The following is a 19,401-nucleotide window of genomic DNA, read 5'->3' on the forward strand; positions in this document are numbered from 1 at the left end:
CTCTTCGCTGACCTGAAACCACAGATACTGCCAAACCCTATATATATGTTATGATTTTTTTCCTATACCTACACACCTATGATAAAGTTTAATGTATAAGTTAGGCATGGTAAGAGATTAACAGCAATAACCAATAATAAAATAGAACAATATAACAGTATACTGTAGAAATGTTATGTGGATGTGGTCTCTCTCTCAATGTATCTTATCGTACTATACTCACCCTTCTTGTGTCTGGGTGACGAGATGAAGTGAGGTGAATGGCATAGGCATTGTGACATAGCATTAGGCTACTACTGACCTTCTGACCATATGTCAGGGGAGGATCATCTGCTTCCAGTGATCCTGGATTCTCAGCCGTGATGATGTGGACGGTTGGGTGCCAGGAGCAGACGATGTCCATGGCGGGGGAACCCAGGCGGAACAGAGCCGGACAGGAGAGATTTCATCACATTACCCAGAATGGTGCCCAGTTTAAAACATGAATTTTTTATTCCTGGAATTTTTCACTTAATATTTTTGGACCGTGGTTGGCCATGGGTAACTGAAACTGCTGAAAGCGAAACCACAGCTAAGGGTGGGAGGGACTACTGTACCATTTTCCAATAAAAAGAGTCAGGGTTTCTTGGAGAAAAGGCTAATTCTGGCACTGAGGTGGAAGATACAAGATGAGCCTGGAGCATCTTAATAATGCCAGAAACTAAGAAACTGCTTTTTTTTTAAAAAGTATGGAAATGTCAAAAAAAAAGCTGACCTGGAAGAGCTCCCAATGGCTCAAACTGGAACAATGTGAGCCAGCATTGGATTACTACCCAGATACAATAATGACCATAGGCGAGATTTGGTCCTGAATGCAAACATTCCAAGGGAAACTTAAAGGAGACACGGTATATTGGCCTCAGATATTTCCTCCAAATGTTTATTAGTAAATTTTTATCTTATTTTCTTTAAAAGACCTATGAGTATTCAAAGCAAAAATTATAACATTGTATCGTGGGGTTTATGACGTGCAGATGTAAGATGTATGTCAACAGTAGCACAAAGGATACAGAGAGGTAAATGGAACTGCTCTGCGGAGAGGTTTTTATAATGTCCACGTATGAAAATAGTACACTATTAGTTCTAAGTGGATTGTAATATGTGAAAGATGCATATTGTAAACCCTGGAACGACCACTAAATGCAAAGAGGTGTCGCTTTAATGCTAGTAAAGGAATTAAATGGAATACAAAAAGTATTTGTACAAGCATGCTCATAGACCCTTGGGCCATAGTAGCCCAAACCAGCAAGTAACCCAAATATCCATACATAGAAAAATGTATCAACAAACTGTGATATGTTTACACAGGAGAATACAACTCAGAACTTAAAGGAGCAAACTACAGGGGCACACACTGTGGCTGAATCTCATAAACACACTGCTGAGTGAGACAAGCTGGCCGTGACACATTATTGTAGGATGACAGGCAAAATGAACCCATGGTGAAAAAAAATCACGAGAGCGTTTGCTTGTGGGGGGGAGAAAAAAATTGCCTGGGAAGGAACTTGAGGGAATTTTCTGGAGGTGATGAAAATATTCTGTTCTTGAAAGGGGTGACGTATACATGGGTGCATTTATTTCTCACAGTTAATGTCTGTGCCTTTCAATGTATGTACCTCTTACCTCATGAAAAAGAAAAACAATTGAAAAAAAAGTGAAGGGTGGGTAGTAGCTTGAGGTATTGATGAAAGAGAAATGGCACATAATTAGGAGTCACTGAAGCTGGGTGACAGGTCTCTTACAGCATCTTGCTATTCTGTAAATGCTTACAATTTTCTGTAACAAACTGCTTTTATCAAAAACGGAAATTGGTCTGCGGTGTTAGCCGGTGAGGCGTTGGTTTCTTCGTGGAGGAGGGAGGGAGAAGTGATGGCGGGGTGTGTCGGGGAGGCCGGAGCAAAACTAATGTTGCTTTTGGCCACACAAGCGTGTCCACTCTGTAATGACCCATCGAGGTGCCCGTGAATGCTTCCTGCATACATCTCTGTATGCGTGTTACATGCCAATAAAATTTAAATGCCGCATATTTACACAAAAATCCTAACTCAGTATCTCAGAATAACAGCAGGGTTTTGTCTTGTTTTGAAGCGGGACACGTTCACTGATGGTCTCATCAGATGGATTTTAATATTCCAAAGTATTCATGTCCTAACCCTCAGATGACCCCTTAGAGTCTTCCGGTTTTTGCCTCCATTTGGTAGGTGGCGTGATTTTTATTTTTTTATGATGCGATACTTTTTCCAGAGCAGCTCACCAGGACCGCGACTCTTAGCACAGCACCCCGTGCACAGTGGGCACTGAGAACCTGCAGAAATGGGTTGAATCAGGAATAAAACTAGTGGAAGGGATGCTGAGGGTGGTAAGTAGGCTGTGCAGGTGAGGCTGAAAGACCACGACCCAGCAGTGAATGCTTTTACTTGATGAACCATTTGGAACAAGTTCACCCAAAGATGTGGGTTTAAAGCGACGGTCTTCAGCCTTGACCAGGCCCCGTAATCACCTGGAGAGCCATAAAAAATACCAATGCCCAGGACTCACTCCAGGGATTCTGATTTAATTGGTCTGTTGCACTCGGGTTTAAGGAATTTTAAAAGCCTCCCAGGTGATGGTCCTGTGCAGCCAGGGGTGAGAACCACTGACTCAGGGCTGTCGATGCGTTAGCTGCACGTGATTTCCGCGTGTGCTTCGGGGTCTCCGGAAACAGCTTTGCCCTGTTAAAAGCAAAGGACTACTTCTTACTCAGCAGCAGGAGGAAATGTCTTCTTAGCAGATCTATTCCTGTGTCACTTGCTTTCAGAGTCAGAGGTGGTTTTAGACACGGTAGTTTGATTTAGTCTGTGTTGAAAATCATAAATAGCCTACAAGTACCAAAAAAAGATGAGAAGAATTTGCCAACATGTGGAGTGCATTATGTATTTTTCAAATTTCTCCTGTGATTAGTAATGAAAACGATATTGCTGGGGCCTGATTTCCTCAACTCAGCCCTTGGCCATTTCCCCAAGTTATTCCAAGTCTTTCCAAGACACTTCACCACTCTCTCAAGGGGATTATTCCCAAAGGTGAAGAGTACTAGACACTGAAATCTCTGCACAGTCTGTTCCTACTGCAGAAGTGTCCACCTACAGAACCTCGAATGACTAGGGAGGCTGCATCAGTAGTGGGTTCAGTGGCAGTGGGTGGGCTCTGAAGACAGGTGGACTTGATTCCCAGTCTCAGCCCAGCCACTCAGTAGCTGTGAGGCTTTGGACAAGTTACTAGGCTTGGAACAGCTATATAAACCTCGTTTTCGAGAAAAGGCATCCTTATACTGAGTGCACAAACGGCAGTGATTCTTCATCCCTCCCTGTATCCAAGCCCTTTGAAATGTGATTTTACAGCTGCTCCCACTGAGAGGTAGAATCTGTTCCTCCAAACTTTGCATCAGGGCTGGCCAGTAGAACGCAGTGGGCATGCCAGTGGGCCAGCTTGGGACCTCGGCTTAAAAGGTCTTAGATGCTTCTGCTTTTTCTTTCAGAACCCTGCCGTCTCCATGACAACAAGCCCATGTTAGCCTGTTGGAGGATGAGATACTTCAGGGAGTAGAACCAAGGTGCCCAGTCAACAGCCAGCTCCTCACCAGCAGCAGAGCCCCCTAATCAACCTGCAGCTGACCACACATGCATGAAGGAGCCCAGCTGAGACCAGAAGAATTGTCTAGCTGAGCCCAGCCTGAGCTAGGTGAGTATTGGGGTGGCTTGTTATGCAGCAGTAGCTAACTAACACATACGCCCACTGCAGACAGGATGCCAGGATTCAATGATATGTTCATCACAAGTGACTTGGCAAACAGTAGGCACCCAATAGGGGCTGGTTTCCCTTTCCCCTTGTTTAAAGTTGGATCTCCTGAGTTATACAGAAATTCTTGTCATCATGTATGCTTGTGATTGGTTCTTAAATGCACTCAGTGCCCCACCTGACAGGAGGAAAGAGGCAACCAGAGTCTGACCACTAGGGCCCAAGGCCAGATTGCAAAATAAGAAGTTTGTCTTTAATCTGTTCCCTCCAAATCTAAACTCTGGAGGTCAAGGTTGTGGACAGATTTGAAGACATTGGGCTCCACCCTCTGGGGGCCCCATCTTCCTTCCTTTGCTGTCTGATCTCTGGAAAGGGGGAATGGGCCCACACCAAGAAGCAGCTGGGATGCAGTGGTTGAGCTTCGGAAGCTTTCTGCTTGCACCCCTCTGCTCCCTCCCTGGACTTGACACCGTCTCTCCCCACCCTGGGTCTGAGGAGAGATGTTGGTAGTGCTTTCAGCACTAGAAACCAGAAAAGCTGACACAATGGTATGAACAAGCAAGGGCAGGTGAGGCCGCAGAGGTTGGCAGGGGCCAGGTTAACTAAACTTTTATTCAACTGCAAGGAGAAGCCAGTGACAGGGTTTAAGTGGGGGCGGGGTTTGCATATATCATGTTGTTGACATTTTCCAGAGATCAGTCTGGATGCTGAGTGGAGGATGGACTGTAGGAGGATGAGACAGCTGGGAGGCTGTGACTGGCGGTGGACTAGAAAGAGAGGAAGGTTACCGGCAGTGGTTGTAGGGTGGAGACAGTGGGGAGGGGCTGCAGAGCCATTTCAGTGAAGCATTGTGGAGAAAAGCTGGAATGAAATGGGTTCCGTAGAGAATGTGAGGAGAAGCAGCCCTAATGGAGCAGAGAAACAGTGGCAACGCAGAGCGACCTGTGGTCAAAGGAGGCCTGCTTGTTTAATGCACGACACGAAGGCATGTTTGTCCGCTGACAGAAACCACCCAGTGGGGAGGGAGGGAGGGAGGAATGTGATCGGCAAGGGACATTACCCACGCAGAACTCTGGGGAGGGAGGCAGAAAGGACTCCTCAGCCCCAAACTGACTTGAAGTTGAGCTTTCACCTTTGAAATAAATAGGATTTTGGCCTTCTATTTCATAACACAGGACACCCCGCAGATCATATCCTCGTCACGCTTCCCTGTAAGAACACCTCTGAGTTCTCAACACTCAAAATGCACAGCAGCTACTTATCTCGCCATACATTTTCCAGCTGAAGTTCATACGTATAGAATTTACACCAAGCCTTCAAAACTTAATACAATATTTTGGGCTTCCCTGGTGGCGCAGTGGTTGACAGTCCGCCTGCTGATGCAGGGGACACGGGTTCGTGCCCAGGTCCGGGAAGATCCCACATGCCGCGGAGCGGCTGGGCCCGTGAGCCATGGCCACTGAGACTGCGCGTCTGGAGGCTGTGCGCCACAAAGGGAGAGGCCACAAAACTTAATACAATATTTTAACCTAAACGGCATGCTAGAAAAGCTTCATGTTGCTTTCACACATAATTGGTAGACGGTCAGAATCACGCTAGTCACTTTGCAAAGCTTTGGAGTACCAACCAAGGAGATGTACATATTTGATGTTGCTGGTCTGAGAGGCCACTGCTGTTGAATTGTGTGGTGACCAAGAAGCAATGCTTTGGGCTTCCCTGGTGGCGCAGTGGTTGAGAGTCCGCCTGCCGATGCAGGGGACGCGGGTTCGTGCCCCGGTCCGGGAAGATCCCACATGCCGCAGAGCGGCTGGGCTGGTGAGCCATGGCCGCAGAACCTGCGCATCTGGAGCCTCTGCTCCGCAACGGGAGAGGCCACAACAGTGAGAGCCCCGCGTACCGCAAAAGAAAAAAAAAAAGAAGCAATGCTTTAAGCATTCTGCATTCTAATACAATATTTATAAGGTATATCTAGGTGCCATATTGTGATTTAGGAAATCGGTAGTTTTTCGATTCACTTGCTAGTCCTTATCATTTTTCTTTAAAATAATGGAAACAGGTTTTCCTTAGAGTGTTCACAGAGATAATCTGACATGTAAGGTACAGGATACTGACATTAATGGCAGAGGACTTTCCAGTCTTAGTTTTAGATTTGTAAGTACCTTCCAAACTACTTAAGTTCTATTCTTCCAAATCTTATAGTAAAACTGATGCTCCATAAGGTTGTACTACAAATATTCTGCTGTTTTGTGTCCTCTCTGCATAGAATTGGGGCTGTGCAAACACCAGTTTGAGAAGCACGTAGTAGTACAGCACTTGGAGTTGATCAGAAAACTTAGATAGAAAAACGCATTATCACTATAACCTCCAATAGCAAGAAATTCTTAAAATCGGTTCCAAAAGATATTTTTAAAAGCATCTTGAAAGTGGTTCTGAAGGAGTCTTAAGGAGTCCTATTAAAGGTATTATGTATTACCTTTAGACACAAACTTCCTTAACAATTTGGGAAGGAGCAACCTGGGGCCTAGAGGAAGGATTCTGGCAAGAGAACTAATTTCAGGTAGGGTACCTTGCAGGTAACCATCAGCGAGCTTCTGCTAGGCCCCCCAGAAGCCTAGGCCCGCTCCCAGCACGAGCCCCGCCCCTACCCGGGACCGCCTCAACACGTGCGGCGTGCCTGCACTGCGCATGCCCGCGGGGAAGGGGCGGGGCGAGCCGAACGCTGGCAGGACCTGCGTGCGGAAGACCATGGCCATGCTGTGCCGGCTGCGAGAGGTGCCCCGGCACTTGCTGGTCTGCGAAAAGTCCAACTTCGGCCACGAGAAGTCGCGCCACCGGCACCTCGTGGAGACGCACTATCACAACTACAGGGTGAGTCCACATCCCGGGCCCGCGGACCGCACACCATCCCGCCGGTGGTGGAGGCTTGGCGAAAGCCGCGCTCTGCTCCCCCGCCCTCGGCGCGCGGAGGGGGCGGGGGGCCCTCGCCAGGCATGCTGGGAACTGTAGTCTCTAGCCGCTCCAGGCCTGTGGTTTGCCCCTCCTCAGGACTACAAGTCCGAAGATGCACCGGCGCGGGGCGGTGTTCCGCCTTCGGAAGGAGAAGCAGGTTGGCGTGCGCCTGACAGAGTTCGCCGCGCCTCTGGCCACTTACTCCTTCCCCGCCCCGCTGCGGGTGGGGTGCGTCCCGGGGAGGGGCGAGGCCGGGACCAGGCTCTGGCGGGTGTGCCCCGCAGCCCGGGACGGGCCCGCCCCTTCCCCATCCCGGCTTTCTTCCCCCGCCGCGCGCCGGAGGGTCTTTGCAGAGCCTCGTGCGGAGTCCGGGAAGCTGCTTGCCCTTCTGAACCGCTTATGGGCGCTAGTTTGATACCTGAGAAATCTCCCCCTTTGCCTGCTGCCTTCTGCGTTGTCCAGCCAGAGTGCACCATTTCGGCAGCTCTTGCAGAAATTCGCCGACGCTTCCCTGCTCGCATGAGCAACTTCAGAGCGATTTTCGCTGTTGCTCCTCTCGGGCGCCTTTTTCGCGAATGTGATGGTTGAAGCATCGGTGAGGTTAATTATCAGTTTATCCAGGATCTGCTGAGAGTAGAAGAGAACATTCCTAATTCCCAGGTAGTGTATGCTGGGCGGGTTTCACCAACCCATTTAAGTGGAGAGGGCTTCAGAATAAACCTTACAATGAAAATGCTTTAAGCCTTTTCCACTTTAAATAGACCAGCCTAATCTCAACTCAGGCCTGACTGGCTAGTTTCTCAGACGCAACTGGTGACCCTGGTCCTTCAGGGACAAACTGGTGTCCCAGCTTTGGGAGAGTGGTTTTTCAAGGTGTGGAGCACCTGGGCGACGTTTGAAACCTGTCAGGTTGATTATCTCTGCTTTGGATGGAAAGCTCATCACAGACAGCAGTCGGGGATGTGTACCTTATCTCTCCCGTCCCATCTGTAGAGTTTTTCTTTCTGTAAAGTGTAAACATCCAGCAGACTTCTGCTTCCATGTAACCTCTTAATAATTGGTGTCCCTAAATTCCTTATGCCCTAAGGAACAGTTCCTTTGATTCCAGCCTGGTACTAGGATACACAGATCTAGGGATATTCAATTGTACTATATTTTCCTAAAAATTAATTAATGTAGTGATAGGAACGGGACATAAAATATATTGCTATTTGTAAAAGATGAAACACAAGCAAGGGCTTCCCTGGTGGCACAGTGGTTAAGAATCCACCTGCCAGTGCAGGGGACACAGGTTCAAGCCCTGGTCCGGGAAGATCCCACGTGCCGCGGAGCAGCTAAGCCCGTGCGCCACAGCTACTGAGTCTGCGCTCTAGAGCCCGCGAGCCACAACTACTGAGCCCATGTGCTACAACTACTGAAGCCTGCACGCCTAGAGCCCGTGCTTTGCAACAAGAGAAGTCACTGCATGAGAAGCCACACACGGCAACAAAGAGTAGCCCCCGCTTACCGCAACTAGGGAAAGCACGCATGCAGCAAGGAAGACCCAATGCAGCCAAAAATAAATAAAATTAATTTTAAAAAACTATTTTAAAAAAACCACAAGCAAGAGCTTCCCATTAAAATTGTTTTGCTCGGGCTTCCCTGGTGGCGCAGTGGTTGAGAGTCCGCCTGCCGATGCAGGGGACACGGGTTCGTGCCCCAGTCCGGGAGGATCCCACATGCCACGGAGCGGCTGGGCCCTTGAGCCATGGCCGCTGAGCCTGCGCGTCCGGAGCCTGTGCTCCGCAGGGGGAGAGGCCACAGCAGTGAGAGGCCCGCGTACCGGGGGGAAAAAAAAATTGTTTTGCTCATTCACCTTTCCTGTACTGTAAGCTTGAATACAGAAATGGAAAACTTGAGTTGTCAAATTTCTCTTTTCCTGAGATTAGTAAGTTTTTTTTGTTTTGTTTTTTCTATTTTTATTTTTAAAATTTTTATTGGAGCATAGTTGCTTTACAATATCGTGTTAGTTTCTACTGTACAGCAAAGTGAGTCAGCTATACGTATACATATAGCCCCTCTTTTTTGGATTTCCTTCCCATTTAGGTCACCACAGAGCAGAGCAGAGTTCCCTGTGCTATGCAGTAGGTTCTCATTAGTCATCTATTTTATACATAGTATCAATAGTGTATATATGTCGATCCCCATCTCCCACCCTGAGATTGGTAAGTTAATTTCAGAGTTTTTTTGAAAGCTGTGGAGGAATGGTTAGCAGCCTTCATGATGTATCATCCCTAAAAACCTGGGTGTTGATCTACATGAAAATAAGACTTGATTAAACTTATAATGGAGTATAATTTGCAAAAATACTGAATCACTATGCTGTATGCATGAAACTAATGTAATATTGTAAGTCAGCAATGCTTCAATTAATAAGACTTGTTTATATGGCACATTCCAATAGGTTTCATTTCTGATTCCTGAATGTGGGATACTATCAAAAGAACTGAAGGACCTGGTCATGGACTCTGGACCCTATTACTTGGTGAAGGATTTACCTCTTCATGAGTTAATCGCACACGAATTCATCAGTACTTTTGTCAAGAAAGGTAAGGAAAGCCGTGTAGTGTCTATGAACGCGGTGAGGTGAGGAAGTCCAGGGAGATCGCATAGCAATACCAGGGTCCTTCTCTTGTTCTGAACAGGACTGCTGGAGATCGCCTGTGTGGTCAGGTGTGTGCATCCCTCCCTCCGTCCCGCAGTAGCTCAGCCGACTCTGTGTGCCCTCATTAGGTGGTGGTTTCTGATTGCGCTGGTCCACAGGTGTTGTGTGGGAGTGTGTCGTATGAGGGTTAATGGAAAGGAAAATCTTCGACCGCTGTGTTCAGATGCGCTGCCATTGGGTGTGTGGCTGCAGAGACAGACCGCTGTTCTCCCCGCAGTCCCTGTGACAGCTGTCTGGAGAGAGTGGTCTCCTGATGCAGCCACAGCTGCTGGCCCCAGAGTCAGGTGCTGATGGGGGTTCAGCGTCTTCCGCTTAGACGTTGTGGCTCTCAGCCCCGCCTGCGCACCTCATTCCCATCTGTGTCAGCGGGGTGGATTGGCTTGTTCCAGTTATATCCTAGGAGCCACTTGTTTGAAACTGTTTCAGCGTGTCTTTAGGGATCCACCCTCACTATATACATCACTGCACAAGGGCCACTGACGTCTTGTCTTTGGTCACACGGACATGATTCCTTTCTTCGGTTCTGAAGCTTGATGCTGGGGGATTCCCTGGCGGTCCAGTGGTTAGGATTCCTTGCTTTCACTGCTGAGGACCCGGGTTCGATCCCTGCTCAGCAGGGCAGCTAGGATCCCACAAGCTGTGTGGTGTGGTCAAAAAAAAAAAAAAAAAAAAAAAAAGTCTGAGGCTATTTTGGTAACAGTGTGGACACTGGCCATGGCAGGGACTTTTACAAAGCTGACCCAACTTAACCCTGGCAACAATCCTATGAAATAAGCCTGCAGCGCCCATTGTACAGGTGAGAAAAATGAGGCTCAGGGAGATGGAGTAGCTTTCTTGACTTCACACAAGTTTGTGGCACATGTTGAGTCTTCATCTGGAACTCTGCCTTCCAGGTGTGTACGCTCACCCGCTTTTCCACTTTGTGCCCCTCTACCAGCATCCCCGGAGGTATGTGCTCCATCCTGAGTCCATCTTCTGCTCGTTGGTAGCCAGCTTGCACAGATAGGCCCTAGGCAGGGGCGTGAACTAGCTGTGCTTGGCCTTGCGTGTCCTCCAGCTTGGCTGAGTGAGCTGGAGCAGTGACCCGGAAGATTTGTTATCCTGTGAAAATAATTCACTAACTTCTTGCAGGTGTGATTTTTTTCTTAATTCCTCCTCTGGGTTTTCTCTTACAGGTGCGTGCTATGCACTAACGTACAACACAAATATTGACGAGGATAATACTGTGGCCCTGCTGCCAAACGGTAACCACACTCGTTTTTTCTTCTTTCTTAATTATGGAGGAAACAGACGGTAAAAAAGAAAGAGTCAAGTCATTCGGATGTGTGTAAAGTGAAAGTCCCCCCTTTCATCCCCGTCCCTCCAAACTCACTGCCATTCTCAGCTCAGCAGGCGTTCTTTTTTGTTTTTTAAAGAATCAATTTTATTTATTTATTTATTTTTGGCTGCATTGGGTCTTCGTTGCTGCGTGCCGGTTTTCTCTAGTTGCGGCGAGCGGGGGCTACTCTTCATTGCGGTGCGCGGGCTTCTCATTGCTGTGGCTTCTCTTGTTGTGGAGCACAGGCTCTAGGCATGCGGGCTTCAGTAGTTGTGGCTTGCGGGCTCAGTAGTTGTGGTGAACGGGCTCTAGAGCACAGGCTCAGTAGGTGTGGCACACGGGCTTAGTTGCTCTGCAGCACGTGGGATCTTCCTGGACCAGGGCTCGAACCCGTGTCCCCTGCATTGGCCGGTGGATTCTTAACCCCTGCGCCACCGGGGAAGCCTCTCAGCAGGCACTCTTGTTAGCAGGTAGGTGTTCATTCTTCTAGACATTTTCTATGAATTTATAAACACATACAGGTTCTTTTTTTAAAATATATATATATTATGTCATAGTCCATTGTTTCTCAGTTTGCTTTTTTCCCAGGCTGTATATCCTAGACATCTTCCCCTATTAGTACATACAGTTTTTTGGGGGTTTGTGTTGTTTTTTTATTTTATTTATTTTTGGCTGTGTTGGGTCCTGGTTGCTGCACGCGGGCTTTCTCTAGTTGCGGCGAGCCGGGGGCTACTCTTCGTTGTGGTGTGCGGGCTTCTCATTGCAGTGGCTTCTCTTGTTGCAGAGCATGGACTCTAGGCGCGCGGGCTTCAGTAGTTGTGGCTCACGGGCTCTAGAGTGCAGGCTCAGTAGTTGTGGTGCATGCAGGCCCAGTTGCTCTGCAGCATGTGGGATCTTCTTGAATCAGGGCTCAAACCTGTGTCCCCTGCTTTGGCAGGTGGATTCTTAACCACTGCACCACCAGGGAAGCCTAGTACATACAGTTTTAATTTACTCTTTTTAATGTCTTGAAAATATTCCAAAGAAGGAGTATACCATAATTTGTTGACTCTTTCTTTAATAAAAACTTCGATAGTTTCTAGTTCCACTCTAATAAATGATGCCTTTGTACGAATAATTATAAATAAGACCCTTGTATTATACATAAGGCCCTTGAGTGCACTGGTATTTAACTGCCCAATTTGTCTTGCTTTCTCTTAGTCAGAGAACACATTATATCTTTAACATCTCTTATGGGAATGCCCAATTTGTCTTGCTTTCTCTTAGAGAACACATTATATCTTTAACATCTCTTATGGGAATGCCCAATTTGTCTTGCTTTCTCTTAGAGAACACATTATATCTTTAACATCTCTTATGGGAATGCCCAATTTGTCTTGCTTTCTCTTAGAGAACACATTATATCTTTAACATCTCTTATGGGAATTATTATTTGATTTATAGGGAAATTAATTTTATCACTGGATAAAGACACGTATGAAGAAACGGGACTTCAAGGTCGTCCATCTCAGTATTCTGGCAGGAAGACCATGAAGTTTAGTAAGTATTACGCTCACTCCGTCAGTTTCTAACAAGGTAGTAGTAGTCTTCCTGTAACAATTTGAACTTAAATGTTTGAATTGCCTCTGTTCTCTTTGTTCAGAAGAAGTGTGGCTTTTTCTTGTCTTTAAGACTCCTTACTCCGGGGACTCTCGGGTGGGCATCAGATAGGATGAGATAGATACTGCTGTGCATCTCTTTGTCTTCAGCTGTCGGCTGCATCTTGAAAAGATCACAGACTTGGACATGTTCCATTAGATACATATGTTTTGGGTCACAGATTCAAAGTGATGAACCCACTTGTTCTTTTTTTTTTTTAATTGAAGTATAGTTGATTTACAGTCTGTTAATTACTGCTGTACAGCAAAATGATTCAGTTATACATATATGTACATTCTTTTCCATATTCTTTTCCATTATGGTTTATCACAGGGTATTGAATATAGTTCTTTGTGCTATACAGTAGGACCTTGTTGTTTAACCAGCCTATATATACCAGTTTGCATCTGTTCCAACTTGTTCTTAGTAAAGAATTTCCTTTAATTTTCCCAAGTTTTATGATGACTAGTAGAAATTCACCCATGAGTGAAGAGATGTAGTTCTGTTGATGGTCTGGCTTGAACATCAGTAGTTACGGCTGCCACCTCCACAGCTAGGTTAGAGTTGATCTCTGCCCTTGGTCTTTGACTACGAAAAATGTGAATTTAAAACACCTGTTGTGGGACTCCCCTGGTGGCCCAGTGGTTAAGAATCTGCCTGCCAGTGCAGGGGACACAGGCTTGAGCCCTGGTCCGGGAAGATCCCATATGCCGCAGAGCAACTAAGCCCGTGTGCCACGACTACTGAGCCTGCACTCTAGAGCCCGTGAGCCACAACTACTGAAGCCCACGTGCCTAGAGCCCGTGCTCTGCAACAAGAGAAGCCACCGCAATGAGAAGCCCGTGCACCACAACGAAGAGTAGCCCCCGCTCACCGCAACTAGAGAAAGCCCACGCGCAGCAACCAGGACCCAACGCAGCCAAAAATAGATAAAAATAAAAATAAAAAAAATTTTTAAATAAATAAAACACCTGTTGTAATTATCTCTCAATGCCAGAAATGTCCATCAGAGGCAGAGTTTTGGTTTGGGAACCCAAAGGGAGGGCAAGAAATACAAAATAACTTTTTTTATCCATAAAACTTCTAAAACTCCTGATGTTTTAATCTAGCATGTTTTGCACAGTGCATTCTGTGTGTATGTGAATGAACTGTTTATTCCTCTCCATTTTTTTAAGTTGTTTCCATTGATTTGATGGATTTGTCCTCTAAACTGGACTCTAAGAAGTATAAAAGAGTATCTTGGGCTTTCAAAGAAAAGAAGCCATTGAAATTTGATTTTCTTTTGGCGTGGCATCAAACAGGTATGAAAAATAAAATGTAAATAAAAATAAATAAATTTTAAAAATAAATAAAACACCTGTTGTAATTATCTCTCAATGCCAGAAATGTCCATCAGAGGCAGAGTTTTGGTTTGGGAACCCAAAGGGAGGGCAAGAAATACAAAATAACTTTTTTTATCCATAAAACTTCTAAAACTCCTGATGTTTTAATCTAGCATGTTTTGCACAGTGCATTCTGTGTGTATGTGAATGAACTGTTTATTCCTCTCCATTTTTTTAAGTTGTTTCCATTGATTTGATGGATTTGTCCTCTAAACTGGACTCTAAGAAGTATAAAAGAGTATCTTGGGCTTTCAAAGAAAAGAAGCCATTGAAATTTGATTTTCTTTTGGCGTGGCATCAAACAGGTATGAAAAATAAAATGTGTGGCGATGGAGTGGTTTTGAAATCTAACGGTTAATTAAAGGGGAGTAGTGAGGAGCGAATGGTGATTCACCCCAGTGGTCAGGGATGTTGTGCATGTAGATGGATACAGGTGTCCCCCACTTTTCGAAAGTTCACTTTATGCTCCTTTACTTTTTACAAAAGCAAAAAGTGAAAACAGTGTTCAGCGTGTGTTTTGCGGTGAGCTGCTATAGAGGCAGTGTGCACCCCAGCAGCGAGAGTGGCACCCCCAGCTCCCTCCCCCAGAACTGCACTCAGTGTCTTAGCCTCCGGCCGGCAGAGGTTTGAACTGTGTCTTTGAGCGTTTATTTCATGCATCTGTTAGCAAGATGTGTCTTAAGGTAATTGCTTCTTCGCTTTATGCCATTTCGACTTAATGAAAGGTTTTGTAGGAACGCTACTTTGGGTTGGGGGGAAACCTGTAAACGTTGTTAAGGAAACTGCTTTGACCCCTCTGGCATCCCTGAGAGCCATAGTCCGGGGTCATCTCGGCATGCAGCCGTCTGTCTCCACCTCCTTGGGTTGTGTGTCGGTCAGGAGCTCCTGAGGGTGCGGTCTCGGGCAACTAACCTTTGTCCATTTCTCCCTTTCCCTCCTCCAGCTTCCCTCCAACAGCCTTGGCTGGAGTGTTTTAAAATAACACCAGTTATACTGCTAGACACAAACTGCTTACTCGTTATTGCAGGGTAGTAATCAAGCATATCATTAAATGTCACATTAAATTTGTTGTACCTCTTAATTGATTAGAATAATACATTTAGTTCAGAGTTTCATGTTCACCAAACATTTTAATCGGCTTACAACTACCATGTACCTCGCTCCTTTTAGAAGTGTATCTTTGGCCCAAAACAAGATTAAATGAATCAAATCTTCACAATTACAATGGTGTAGTTCTCTCTTGGAGAAGAGGGAAGCCCCTAGGTCCGTTTTGGAAATAGGTCCATCTGTCTGCTCCTCCTGGAAAGTTCGTGGTCACTGGGTGCTACAGGGTTGCCTGGGTGAGGCCTAGGTCTGTAATACTTGGGTGCTTCTTCTGTGTGTGGTGCAGACACAGAGGGCAGAGAGGCTGACATCTCAGTTGTAGGAAGTCTTTACTGAGGGCCTCCTATGCAGTGGGTTCTGGAGACTCCGAAGTATTTTAAGGGCTTGTCAAGACCTGTGAAGCACCTGAGCTTTTACCCGCTTAGCAAGCTAAGAAGTTAGCCAGCACATTCTCGTGCGCTCTGGCAGGAGACACGAGACCCCTGGGTCAGAGACAGAAAACCTAATGATTCCCAGCAGTAGCAGTGGGCAGAGCACCAGCGTTTGCTCCAGTTCACCAAGTCCTGGTTCCTGCAGGGTGATGCATGGTGGGCAGGTGATGCTGGTGCAAGCAGGGGGTTGCATTACAGGAGGGGAGCCTGGAGCCTAAGGAATTCAGATCTTTTATATTGGGTGGTGAGCCTGCTGACCCTTGCCCTGGAGGGAGGGAGGAGGTGGAGGGAGACATTATTTCTAATACACTGGGCAGTAAGCAGTCCTGCCCTCTGCTCCAAGAGGGCCACTGTTTCCGTCTTCCAGGGAAAATCCTTCAGGATACACTGGATCTTACTGGGCTTTAAAGACAAGCTGGACTGAGATTCTGTCTTCAGCTCCTCTTCTGTTTCCTTCTTCGAGAGTGTGCAAATATGCTGCTTTCTCTGTAGAGTTCACTAATTTTATCTAAACATAAGTAATGCTTTGATTAAGTCAAAAGTTTCTTAGTAGAGCAGATGTTGAGACTAGTGTGGCTTGACTGAAAGCCTTATGACTTTCCAGAAAAAGTGTGACAGAAGATGAATGTTGACAGAACTTTGGCACAAGGAGGCGAAGGCAACTTAAATGATTTTAATTTGAGTAAAGCTTTGTACAACCTCCTCTGGCCTTACTTCATCCTGCCTGCTTCCTGAAACCCTCAAGTGGGAATGGGGTGGATTCAGGGATTCACTGAACTTGTTTACACTATTCAAGTGGCCTTATTTGGTGTGTTTGAAGGTGCGGAAGGATCAACGATGATGTCATACTTTTCCAATTACCGGATTCAGGAGCGTCAGCCAAAAATAGCGCTGAGCACGGTGACAGACCTGCCGTGCCCCGTGCTGCGGAGCGGCGAGCTCAGGGGCGAGCCGGAGGCGGCCTGCAGCGCCCAGGAGCTCTTCGAGTGGCTGGGCGCCGTCTTCAGTAACGCCGAGCTGTGCGTATGAGGGCTCCCGGGTCCCGGAGGGCTTGGGCTGGCTTCTCATTTTCAACAGGGGTTTAGTACTTTGAAAGTGATCGTGTGGTGGATATAAATGCGTTTTCTTTCTCTTTTTTGGTTACAGAAATAACGAGCCTGATAATTTCATATCAACCTACTGCTGTCCTCAGCCAAGCACAGTGGTGGCGAAAGCTTACTTGTGTACGATCACTGGTTTCATCCTTCCAGAGAAGATACATCTTCTGTTGGAACAGCTGTGGTGAGAAAAAAGAACAGCCTTTTTTGCCATTTATGCCTTGCATGTCTCCGCCTCTGTAGCGTTTTAGGGGCAGCAGTAATGACCCAGATTCCAGGGTCCTCTCACAGCGTGTCCCCCTTTTCCCTTGCTTGGGCTCACATGCAGTGACGTTATCATCTCACATGATGTAATTATCCCTGGTGATATTGCCGGGTCCTTGTCCTTTGAAAAGAAGAGAGTGGAGCTTTACTGTGCTGCTTGAGAACAAACTGCCCGTTTTCTTGTTCCGCTCCCCCAGACCATTTCGGTGCAGTTGAAGTTGCAGTATCACTTAAGAAAACGGCAGTACTCTATGGAACACATTATGATCTGTCTTAAATACTGGATTTCTGCAAAATGCTTCACTTTGAAATGGGTGGGAAAAGGAGCTGACCACCTCTGAATCCAAATCATATCCAAAATCTGCCCTGGCTCTAACATCCGTGAATCACTGGGCACCGGTAACATGCCACGGGTTGTATAAAGTAGTACTGGATTTTCATTCTGGGAGGTGTTCTGTAAATGAAACGTGAGGAGGTTCAAATCCTGTATTGAAAAGAATATAAAGTGAGCATCACGCCTTCTGAGTCTTCACTTGAAAAATGTCTAAGATTTAAGTGTTGAGGGTTTTCCTTTTTAAATCCAACATCCTCTTTCACATTTATTAGCTTTGTACTTTTATTTTCCTCAGTAAGAAGGTTGAAGTTTTAAAAAATTGATAAATGACTCTGCAGTGTTTCAGTTTACAGAGTCTCCGAAAGCAGCACTGTTCAAGGGAGGGAAAGGATTCTTACACACTTGGTGGGGAATTTTTTGTTCTTTAAATCTTATATGCTCTTCCACGATAAGGGTAGGAACCGCTGAAGTTTGTTGTGTGCGCTGCATGTTGGTGAATCTTTGCTGAATTCACATATAGCACCAGGAATTTAATTTCTGTCTCCTAATTTTTATAAATGAAAGCTCAGGTCAAAGCTTCATGGGAGCATCAGAAATACCGCTTGTCCTGAATAAGTAAAAACAAATAAATGGGACCGTTCCTAACTCTTCCTGTTTGTTAAATAAGTGTCTGTCTTTTTCAGTCGCTACTTTGATGAACCGAAGTTGGCCCCGTGGGTGACGTTGTCGGTTCAAGGCTTTGCAGACAGCCCTGTTTCCTGGAGAGAAAACGAACACGGTTTTCGAAAAGGAGGAGAGCATTTATACAACTTCGTGGTTTTTAGTAATCGGGACTACTGGCTTCAGTTGGCTGTTGGGGCAAATGATGACTGTCCACCATGACAAGCACAGAGTTTAAAGTCATGTTTGTTTATGTTTATGCTCGTTTTCCGTATTTCTCGGCAGTATAAGGACCGTGCGTTCACTCAGACTTGGGTGATGAAGACATTTCTCAGATCAGCGTGTTAGCATCTGCCCTGGACTCGGGCCCATCCTGTGACAGGCTTGCCGTCAGGTGGAAGCTCATAGTTGATTTCTCAGGGTGTGGGCTTCTGCGTCGTAACTTGGGCCACGATGGCCAGGGACCACTGGGCAAGATGTGTGCTGTGATTGTGAGTTTCTCACATCATAATAACAAGAAATCCTTAACGTACTTACCAGAGCCAGTTCCTGCATTAGTGCTGTTCATCAATTACCTCATTTAATTCTCACATCAGTCCTGTGAGGGAACAGAGTGTACATAAGCTACTGACGTCACCTGCTTGTGGATTCAAGACTTGATCTCAGATCAGCTGGTTCCTGTGTGCTCACTCTCCTGCTTCTGGGTCAGGAGGGATATTTGGATACTGTATATTCATAAAGAACAAGTTGAATTTTGCAGTAACCTATAAGGGAAAAGAATCTGAAAAACATATATATGTGTGTGTGTGTGTGTGTATATATGTAAAACCGAATCACTGGGGCTTCCCCGGTGGCACAGGTGGTTGAGAATCCGCCTGCCAATGCAGAGGACATGGGTTCGATCCCTGGTCTGGGAAGATCCCACATGCCACGGAGCAACTAAGCCCGTGCGCCACAACTACTGACCCTGTGCTCTAGAGCCCGTGAGCCACAACTACTGAGCTCGTGTGCCGCAACTACTGAAGCCCACGCACCTAGAGCCCGTGCTCCGCAATGAGAGAAGCCACTGCAATGAGAGGCCCGCGCACTGCAACAAAGAGTAGCCCCCGCTCGCCACAACTGGAGAAAGCCCGCACACAGCAACGAAGACCCAACACAGCCTAAAATAAATTAAAAAAAAACAAAACCGAATCACTGTGCTGTACACCTGAAACTGACATGACATCATAAATCAACTATACTTCAATTAAAAGAAAAAAGTGACTTGCCTGGCGGTATAGTGGTTAGAACTCGTGCTTCCACCGCAGGGGGGCGTGGGTTCGATCCCTGGTTGGGGAACTAAGATCCCGCATGCCACAGCGTGGCCAAAAAATAAAAGTAAAAAAGTTGAAAGAATTTTTTTTCTCCCAGCAATATGGCTGTTAAGGACCAACTGAAAACTACTTAAATTTCTGGAATACCTATCAAGAACCATTTTTTAAAATGTTTCAATGAGCTGCAGAATAAGAATTCTCAAAAGCTAAATAATTTATTTGGCCACATGGAATTAAATTAGAAATCAGTAACAGAAAGATCCTTGAAAATCCCCAAGTATTTGGAAACAAAATAACTCACAAGTCAAAGAACAAGTCTAAAGAGAAATTAGAAAGTAATTTGAAATGACTTTTTTTTTTTTTTTTTTTTTTTTTTTTTTTTTTGGGGGACGGG

At 46.1% G+C, this 19,401-nt stretch overlaps 1 protein-coding gene across 5 annotated transcripts in view; it reads left to right on the plus strand.

Moving 5' to 3' along the window:
- RPP40 (ribonuclease P/MRP subunit p40) overlaps nucleotides 1-18,487 on the plus strand; it is a 44,724-nt gene extending 26,237 nt beyond the window's left edge. For 2 of the 5 annotated variants that reach the window (XM_024738559.1, XM_024738552.1), the window contains exons 3-11: nucleotides 3,554-3,756; nucleotides 6,387-6,681; nucleotides 9,206-9,350; nucleotides 10,642-10,710; nucleotides 12,228-12,323; nucleotides 13,598-13,723; nucleotides 16,160-16,358; nucleotides 16,486-16,620; nucleotides 17,718-18,487. In XM_024738559.1, coding sequence (XP_024594327.1) covers nucleotides 6,499-6,681; nucleotides 9,206-9,350; nucleotides 10,642-10,710; nucleotides 12,228-12,323; nucleotides 13,598-13,723; nucleotides 16,160-16,358; nucleotides 16,486-16,620; nucleotides 17,718-17,916 — 1,152 coding nt within the window. In that variant the 5' untranslated portion in view covers nucleotides 3,554-3,756; nucleotides 6,387-6,498 and the 3' untranslated portion in view covers nucleotides 17,917-18,487. The other 3 variants (XM_024738567.1, XM_024738576.1, XM_024738585.1) reach the window with 3 other exon arrangements.
- Nucleotides 18,488-19,401: the final 914 nt, after the last annotated feature.

Source organism: Neophocaena asiaeorientalis, unplaced genomic scaffold, assembly GCF_003031525.2.
Source record: "Neophocaena asiaeorientalis asiaeorientalis breed wild unplaced genomic scaffold, Neophocaena_asiaeorientalis_V1.1 scaffold307, whole genome shotgun sequence".
Classification (NCBI taxonomy): domain Eukaryota; kingdom Metazoa; phylum Chordata; class Mammalia; order Artiodactyla; family Phocoenidae; genus Neophocaena; species Neophocaena asiaeorientalis.